Source organism: Budorcas taxicolor, chromosome 11 (genome assembly GCF_023091745.1).
Source record: "Budorcas taxicolor isolate Tak-1 chromosome 11, Takin1.1, whole genome shotgun sequence".
NCBI classification, from domain to species: Eukaryota; Metazoa; Chordata; class Mammalia; order Artiodactyla; family Bovidae; genus Budorcas; species Budorcas taxicolor.
Window position 1 is genome coordinate 121,379,024 of NC_068920.1, and position 10,015 is coordinate 121,389,038.

Consider the following 10,015-nt stretch of genomic DNA (forward strand, 5'->3'; position numbering starts at 1 on the left):
TCGAGTCTGAGTGAACTCTGGGAGTTGGTGATGGACAGCGAGGCCGAGCATGCTGCGATTCATGGGGTCACAAAGAGTCGTACACGACTGAGCGACTGAACTGAACTGAATAGGGAGAGGTGAGTTCAGGATCTTCCTATGCTAACATCTTGAACCCTCTCCCAAGAACACTATCTTTAAACTTGCTGTGTGCCCTTTACTATTTCACTTCCACTCCCTTCCTTGTCAGAGCTATACTAAATTCTGTGTTTATAATATAATGTTCTTTATAGTTTTTCCACATATACTTGTCTCCTGAAACAAAACATTATTTAATTTAGCCACTGTTTTTGAACTTAAAGTGCAAATATAGTGTATGTATGCTGCAGCTTACTTTTTAAACTTTTTCCCTATAACATATGCCTGACATTCATCCATGTTGTTGCATACAGTTTCAATTCATTCACTTTCTCTGTTGCATAAATATATTTGTCCATTCTCCTGCTGATTGACATTTGTATGGTTTCTAGTTAAGGATAAGTACTATTAAGAACATTTTTGTACATGTTTCCTGGTGCACACAAGGTATCAAGGCTTTCACTATGGTATGTATCTAGGAGTTGAATTACTGGTCAGTAGGCTTTCTCTACTGTACGAAACTCCAATACTTTGGCCACCTGATGTGAAGTGCCAACTCATTAGAAAAGACTCTGACGCTGGGAAAGACTGAAAGCAGGAGGAGAAGGGGACAACAGAGGCCAACACGGTTGGATGGCATCATTGACTCAATGGACATGAGTTTGAGCAAGCTCTGAGAGATGGTGAAGGACAGGGAAGCCTGGCAAGCTGCAATCCGTGGGGCTGCAAAGAGTCAGACATGACTGAGCAACTGAACAATAGCAGCAAGGCAAAATACATCTTCAGCTAAAGAAGGTAATGCCAAATTATTTCCTAAAATGGTTGGACCAACTCATACTTTCATCAGCAGTGAAATAAGTTTCTTCCCCTGTTTTTTTTTCCCCCCAATTTCTTTTACTCATTTGAAATAAAAAAAATTTTCTGCTACATGTTTTTACTTACCAAAAGATTAACTTTCAACTGTTTCCTGAAACACCTATATTTCATTTCTTGCTGTTCGTATTTCAAAGTGAGGCACTAGAAAGCTGATTAAAAGCTCAATATACACAAATAGGGCTTGCCAACAGTGGGTTTCACTGACCGCTCAGGAACCTGGATGTTTCCCTGGAAGACCACGTTAAATATCAATGTAAACAGGCCTTCCCTCTGGGGCCAAGCAGTCTCTCCAGAGAGGACTCCTTCAGTTTCTTCCTTCTGTGACATTCTGAGATTAAGATTAATTTGATTATAAAGGGATTAAGAATATTCCTATGTAGGCTTTCACTTCAGTTTTCCTTGTTTTCAGTTTAGCACCTCTCCCCTATCTTTTTCCACTGCAGCTAGTTTTGAACTTCCCAAAATCAAGTATTTCCAGTGTCTCACTACCTCTTACAGAGATTTTCTAGTCTCTTTCTGATTACCTCATGCCACAATCTCATCCTTCTGCATTATCTGACTCCTCAAATTTCTGTACCTCTCAAGACTTTTGAAACCCAAGTTTGCTGTCAGTGGAATTTTCTGTAGACATCTAATATTCAGATTTTTGAGCTTTGGTAACTTCTCTACGCCTTCCAAAAACAACTCAACAGCAATTGTCTCCTTTCCTAGTCGCTTAGTCCTTGTGGGTTTACAGGTTTATTAAAGTAATTCATTGATTCTCATTTTAGAAGAATCTTGGGAGGAAGCAAATGTGTGTTAAGTCCACTTTAACTGTAAATTCTTTCCTTACATACTTTAAGCACATTAAATGCAATGAAATTATAATGACATCATCTGTAGTTGTATATTTGTTATAAATAAACATGCTTTGCAAGGTAAACCGTTTTCTTAGAAATGATGCTGAAGACATTTAAATACATATGTCCTCCTAAATACAAGAGTTGCTTTAGATTTTCAAAAGGAAAAGATTTTTTAAAAGATGTTTCCTAATGATACGCAGTTCATCCTCAAATACTAATAAACATTGTTAAAACAGATTCATATTACTCCCTTCCCCAAAAAATGTGAAATGCAAAAAACAAGGATACAATTGTACATATGAGCTGTGTGTTTGAAACACTCCTTTTAAATAGAAATGCATTTATCATTTGCAAGCCTATAAATATTTATGAATATAAACATGTTATTATGAACAATTTCAGGGGAAAAAGCTGGAAAATCTTTGATATATCTTAAGAGGAAATAGATATTAGATGGATAAAATTAATGTTTTAAACAGAAAATGTAACTCAAGTTGAAAAAAATAAGTTAATCAGAGTTAACAAAAACAAATTCCTTTCCACCAGTCGATTTTTCATTAAGTATAAAGAAAATGATGCAGTTTCACTGGAGAACTAGGCTCTAACCTTTGCTATTAGGTATTTATATTGTTGTAACTTATATTTGAAAAATATTGAAATTAATCCAGTTTATTTACCGCCAATGTGTAAGGTATTCTTCAAAGACCACAGGTGCAGTTCAGTCAAGCAGAATGACATCTGATGGCAGAAGGAATCTCTATGCTGTTTAAAAAATAATTAAGAAGAGGTGTCAATTAATTATCTTCTATTGCCAATAAAATCAAGATCCCTTAGAAATAATTTAAAAAAAAGAAAGAAAGAATAAAAAGAATCATTTGTCACTACTGATATTTGAGATACGGTTCATTAGAATAAACACAATTTAATATATCCTTAGTTAACCACCCAGAAATAAATGAAAAAAAAATCACTTTTCCTAGATTTAGTACATCATTGCATTGAGAAACATAGTAAGAAGGATATATATATATATATATATATATATATATATATATTTGGGTTTCCAATAATATATGATTTTTAAAACTGAGTTTATTTAGAATTACTTAGTATTTTAAGATTTTTAAGGAAAAGAAATATCTGCTAGGTAGTTATTAAGTACAAAAACATTTTGAGGTGCATTTTTAATATAAAAAGCAAGTATTTGCAATCTTTCACATGCAAACAGGCTAATTAAAATGGAATTCCCAAGATGAATGGTATATAGTTACTATTATAGGAAACATATTTACTTAGAAGTAAACTGTGTGAAACCACATTAGCATTCAAATTAATTTGTTCATCTGCATGTCATGATAGATCCAGATATTCTACACTACATTCATTTTTTAAAAAAGATAGCCAAGTTTTACATCTTATATTTCCTCCCAGTTCTAACAGTAGGGCCTAGTGATGGATATTCAATTCAGTTCAGTTCAGTTGCTCAGTCGTGTCCAACTCTTTGCGACCCCATGAATCGCAGCATCCCAGGACTCCCTGTCCATCACCATCTCCCGGAGTTCACTCAGACTCACATCCATCGAGTCAGTGATGCCATCCAGCCATCTCATCCTCTGTCGTCTCCTTTTCCTCCTGCCCCCAATCCCTCCCAGCATCAAAGTCTTTTCCAATGAGTCAACACGAGGTGGCCAAAGTACTGGAGTTTCAGTTTTAGCATCAATCCTTCCAAAGAAATCCCAGGGTTGATCTTCAGAATGGACTGGTTGGATCTCCCTGCAGTCCAAGGGACTCTCAAGAGTCTTCTCCAACACCACACTTCAAAAGCATCAATTCTTTGGCACTCAGCCTTCTTCACAGTCCCACTCTCACATCCATACATGACTACTGGAAAAACCATAGCCTTGACTAGATGGACCTTAGTTGGCAAAGTAATGTTTCTGCTTTTGAATATGCTATCTAGGTTGGTCATAACTTTTCTTCCAAGGAGTAAGCGTCTTTTAATTTCATGGCTGCAGTCACCATCTGCAGTGATTTTGGAGCCCAAAAAAATAAAGTCTGATACTGTTTCCATGATGGATATTATTTATACTTAAAAAAAATTAATTAGAACTTCATTAATTTTGACTAATTGGACAAAGGCCAATCTGAAAAAAAAGTAACATTTTACAAATATTTTAAAGGAATTTAAATAACTTTCAAATGTTTGCTTGGAAATACATGTAAGTATTATACTACATGTAAATTTTCCTGTATATTAGAAATACATAAACTATTGACATTTTCTTTATACAGATCATAAAAAGAACTGCTATTTCCAACAAACTTCTGAATATTTTATGACATCTACTATATGAAAATAATACCTTGAAAAATATTTTATGACATTTATTATATGGAAAAAAAAGTTCTCAGCTTCTTTAACATTGCTGCTGCTGCTGCTAAGTCGCTTCAGTCGTGTCCGACTCTGTGCGACCCCATAGATGGCAGCCCACCAGGCTCCCCCGTCCCTGGGATTCTCCAGGCAAGAACACTGGAGTGGGTTGCCATTTCTTTCTCCAATGCATGAAAGTGAAAAGTGAAAGTGAAGTCGCTCAGTCGTGTCCGACTCTTCGCGACCCCATGGGCTGCAGCCTAGCAGGCTCCTCCGCCCATGGGATTTTCCAGGCAAGAGTACCAGAGTGGGGTGCCATTGCCTTCTCCGTCTTTAACATTAGGAGTGACTAAAAATATTTCCCCATACTATTTATGAATGATAATCCAAAATACTTTTAGACATAATACAGACTTTGTTAGTCCTTACCTCACCTTTACTTTTGACCTCAATGTACTTATAATCATCAAGATTCAGAGGCATGTTCAACTAATGAGACACAGTTACTAATTGTTGAAATGGCAGAGTAATCAATTTCACAGTATAACAGAAGGGCTTAAGCCTGCTTGGAACAGCAGGGCACTGAGAAAGCTACTGAGAAATTATAAAATGTTCACAGGACCTCAGCGAAGCAAAGGATTTCACCAGTTAAATGATGATGATAGCAGCATATAATACTATGGACCTACCTGTGACAAGCATTCTTCTAAAATTTTACACATATTAACTCAAATATGTAACTCTTTGAAGTAGTATCACTATTACTCCTATAATGAGGAAACTAAGACATAGAAAAGTCATATAGCCACCAGGTAGTAGAGGTGGGCTTTGAATCTAAACAGACAGGTTTTCAGACTCTGTGCCGGCAACACAGGACACTTACTGTACTGGGGTATACAGAATTGATGCTTTTGAACTATGGTGATGGAGAAGACTCTTGAGAATCCCTTGGGCTGCAAGGAGATCCAACCAGTCCATCCTAAAGGAGATCAGTCCTGGGTGTTCATAAGAAGGACTGATGCTGAAGCTGAAACTCCAATACTTTGGCCACCTCATGCGAAGAGACCCTGATGCTGGGAGGGATTGGGGGCAGGAGGAGAAGGAGACGACAGAGGATGAGATGGCTGGATGGCATCACTGACTCAATGGACATGAGCTTGAGTGAACTCCGGGAGTTGGTGATGGACAGGGAGGCCTGGCGTGCTGTGGTTCATGGGGTCGCAAAGAGTCAGACACGACTGAGCGACTGAACTGGACTGAGGGAGTGTATACACAGTAGTTTTTGAGTAAAACAATAGTGTTAGATCAAGATGCATGGTAGAAAAGCATAGAAAAATGAAGTTGAAAAGAGTAGCAAAAAACAGGCTATAATAAATAGTAAATTTTGGATTGATCTGAATTCACTTTCTTCCTTGTACTAAAGTGCTTTAAAAGTTTAGAGATGAAACAAAAGAGCCTTTGACCTCCAGATATGGTATTCTAAACAGAAGATGGCTGCCACATATATAGATATGGGGTAAGAGAGCTAGTGGGCTCATTACCATGAAGGATTCTCTAGCAGGCAATAGAGAAAAAGGGATATTAAAACTCACCTGTATTTTTCAATTCAACTATTATCTTTCTGAGTTGTCACCTGGGAGTTACTAGTGAGGCTGCCATTATTCAAAATATTTCCAAAGCTGTGTTCTTTGAAATTGCATGGCTCAGAGGTTAAAGCATCTGCCCACAATGCAGGAGACCCGGGTTCGATCCCTGGGTCGGGAAGATCCCCCAGAGAAGGAAATGGCAACCCACTCCAGTACTCTTGCCTGGAGAATCCCATGGAGGGAGGAGCCTCGTAGGCTACTATTCCATGGGGTCGGAAAGAGTTGGACAGGACTGAGCGACTTCACTTTCTTTTCAGTCAGTTTCATGAGACTTATTCGGAATTGTTACTTTACAGTTGTACTTTTTTAAGACTAAAATACTTATTATATTAGAATATGTAAACTGCATCTTTGTCATTCAGATAGGTGAGGCCTGGAATATCGGTTTGAAGAATCAATTAATGGGACTTTCTGGCAGTTCAATATTTAAGAATCCGAGTTCCCAGTATAAGGGACACGGGTTCAATCTCTGGTCAGGGAACTAAGATTCTGCATGCCTCGTGGCACTGCCTAAGAATCAATTAATAAATTAAATAAACTTCATATTTATTAAACTTAATATGTGGACTCTAGACTCTTAACTACCTGGCTTCTTATTCTCTCACACTCACGTACAGATGTGCTCAGTGCTCAGTCATGTCCGACTCTTTGCAATCCTATAGACTGTAGCCTGCCAGGCTCCTCTGTCCATGGAATTTTCCAGACAAGAATACTGGAGTGGGTTGCCATTTCCTACTCCAGGGAATCTTCCTGACCCAGGGATCAAACTCAAGTCTCCTGAATTGCAGGTGGATTCTTTTACCACTGAGCTACTAGGGAAATTCTCTAACTTCTCAGGTTACTCACTAATTTGCATAAATTACTTAACTTCTCTAAGTTTCACCAAACATAAAATGGGTATAATAAAGTACCTACCACAGGACTAGTTATCTTAATCTTGCTGCTGTAGTATTTGCTGCTATTACTCAAATGTCTAGCACCGTGTAAATTTATATGGAAAAAACAAAGAAGTATTAAACATGATCTTAAAGGTCCATATAGTCAAAGCTATGATTTTTCAGTACTCAGGTAGAGATGTGAGAGTTGGACCATGAAGAAAGCTGAGTGCCAAAGAACTGATGTTTTTAAACTGATGTTGGAGAAGACTCTTGAGAGTCCCTTGGACTGCAAGGAGATCAAACCAGTTAATCGTAAAGGAAATCAGTCCTGAATATTCACTAGAAGGACTGATGCTAAAGCTAAAGCTCCAACACTTTGGCCACCTGATGCAAAGAACTGACTCCTTAGAAAACACCCTGATGCTGGGAAAGATTGACAGCAGGAGGAGAAGGGGACGACAAAGGATGAGATGGTTGGATAGCATCACCAACTCGAGTTTGAGCAAGCTCCAGGAATTGGTGATAGACAGGGAAGCCTGGCATGCTGCAGTCCATGGCGTTGGAAAGAGTCGGATACGACTGAGCGACTGAACTGAACTACCTTACATAGGGAGAAATGAATGAACGACTTAGTACAAGAGGGATTTTATAATGGAAAAGTACCTAATTGTGGAGAAGCTTCTACACCAGAGGAAGTATTGAATTAGCCCATGCAAATGGATTAATATTTCACTAGGAACAGCAAAGAAAAGATATGATGAAACAGGCATGTACTTTCTTTGACACTGAGCACTAAAGTCGTAACTTGTAGACTATATTAGAAAATAGAAACACTCTTCAATTTAGTGTTTCTTTAGATACCAATAATGAGAATTTATGAATTCTAACAAAGGCTGAAGTTTAGCTGTTAGTAGCTACATAATAAGGTTTCATCATGCAAATTAGAGATAAAATTTTAGCCAAAAACAGAAGGCCACACTTTTACTTACATATCAAAAGAAGACTACACTTGTAAGTCTACTTTTCAGTTTAAGTCAATCAGTAATAAAGATTTTGTCAAAACATTCCCATGAGACTTCCCTTGTGGTCCAGTGGTTAAGAGTCTGCATGCCAAAGGAGAGGACATGGGTTCAATCCCCGGGTCTGAGAGGATCCCACTTGCCATGGAGTGGCTGGACCCACCTGCATCACAACTCCTGAGCCTTTGCACCTAGTTGTGATCTGCAAAAGAGAAGCCACTGTAAAGAGGAGACTACACACCCCAACAAAGAGTAGCCCCTGCTCACTGCAACTGGAGAGGCCTGAGCAGCAACAAAGACCCAGATGAGCCATAAATAAATAAGAAACACTCCCCTGGTGACAGAAATGAAGAGTCAATCACAGCTTCTTTTTAATCCATACTACCTATTCTTTATAAGAGGTAGAGAAGCTTTTAACTTGAAAACCCATAGGTCCACTGTGTGCTGCTGCTGATGCTGCTGCTGCTGCTGCTAAGTCGCTTCAGTCATGTCGGACTCTGTGCAACCCCATAGACAGCAGCCCACCAGGCTCTGCCGTCCCTGGGATTCTCCAGGCAGGAACACTGGAGTGGGTTGCCATTTCCTTCTCCAATGCATGAAAGTGAAAAGTGAAAGTGAAGTCACTCAGTCGTTCCGACTCTTTGCAACCCCATGGACTGCAGCCTATCACGCTCCTCTGTCCATGGGATTTTTCCAGGCAAGAGTACTGGAGTGGGTGGTCCACTGCGTATCTTTACTAAATTTGAAAATCCTAAACTACTCGGAAATTATGGAAGAGAATAAGCAAAACAATGTCTGTAGACAGCACAAAATGTCAAGTACAAAGCTTTGACTCTTTGCATTTGGACATAAGGGGAAATCCTGAGACTAGCACGGTGGAAAGTCTATGATCTGGACTTGAAAACAGGATTCATTTGTAGTTTCATTGGGGGTGGGAGGACTGAGAAAAATGTACACGTTGTTTCTAAAAATGCTCCAATGTATAAACAATATTGCTCCAGTTTCCCACCGAAAAAGACTAGGACAAAGGGGATAGAGACATTCTACTTAGAACCACCCCTGGAATATTTGGTTTAACGGTTATGAAGCGGCCACAGGGGTTGGTGCTCAGTAGAACATAAGTAGGTCTGGTAGCCCTTTGCATTACTGTACTCAGAGTGGTGATATCCAGACAAAGCAGGATCCACACCCAGCAAAAGTAGACATGGTGGCAGCAATAATGTGTTGATGGAGCAGGTGTGGCAGGTAAGGTGAGAAGAAAATGGCTAAAATGGCTAGTGTCCACTAGTAAATGACTGGACTTATTTATGAATACATGTGACAACTCTTGCAGGTTCCCCAAAATATGGGTAATTAGGGAGGAGGCTTTGCAGGGTCATGCATTAGAGGGGAGGCAAAAGATAGTCAAATGCAGCTTATTCATCCTTATTTCCCTCTGAACTTCAAATAGCTGCTAATAAGACCATATAAAATTAAAAGAATTAATACGGTAAATTTTTTAATATTTGTAAAAATCCATAATTACTAGATAGACATGGTGGGAGGGGACCAAATCAACATCCTGTCTAGTCCTCAACATGTCTTGCCATCTTTAAACTGTGTAGGTTTTTTCAAAGACTCAGACCTTTAAAGGTCTAGCATCTTACTCAAGAATGCCACCAGTTAAAAAGAATGCTGTAATTTCCATGTTTGAAAAATCTGCCTGAAGGAAGCAGTCAAGACTGAGCTCGTATCATTCAAATAGTGTATTAGTGCATAAACAGTTGTTTTTGAAGGAGGAAAGAAAAGAATTTCTAAAGAATTCTGGTTTCTGCATTCTGAGAGGGGATGTGGCCAAGGTTTTAAAAGGCAGTGAAACAGAAAGTGCCTAACAAAGTGGAGAAATATTGCCCTACTCAGTGCCCCTGTGCATTTCTCTAGGGATAAAACCCAATACACAGGACTTAGAGCAAAACCTAAAGTAGTTATACACAGAAAAATGAATAAAACAGTGAATGACTAAAAATACAGCAAATTTTCTTAATATTGACTAGGAAAAAGAATTATCCAAGTGAAAAGAATAGCAGAAGGAAAAAGATAAACAAGAAAAATTGTCTAATAATTTAATTTTCGTTTATTCTTAAATATCATTTTATTTTCTGTTTACTTTTATAAGGCAGTTGATGACAGTCTCAGAAGGCCAATCTGAATTGAAATGTCCAGTCTTCATGACAGAATAAGAAGCATGATTTCAACTGAACTTGATCTAAATCTCAACTGTTCTCTT

General features: G+C 38.4%; 1 protein-coding gene across 1 annotated transcript in view; it reads right to left on the reverse strand.

Annotated features, from left to right (window-relative positions):
- WDPCP (WD repeat containing planar cell polarity effector) overlaps positions 1-2,573 on the reverse strand; it is a 225,345-nt gene extending 222,772 nt beyond the window's left edge. Inside the window, exon 1 of the mRNA XM_052647814.1 lies at positions 2,513-2,573. Within this exon, the coding sequence (XP_052503774.1) occupies positions 2,513-2,573 (61 nt within the window). The remainder of the gene's footprint in view (positions 1-2,512) is intronic.
- Between the last annotated feature and the right edge of the window lie 7,442 nt (positions 2,574-10,015).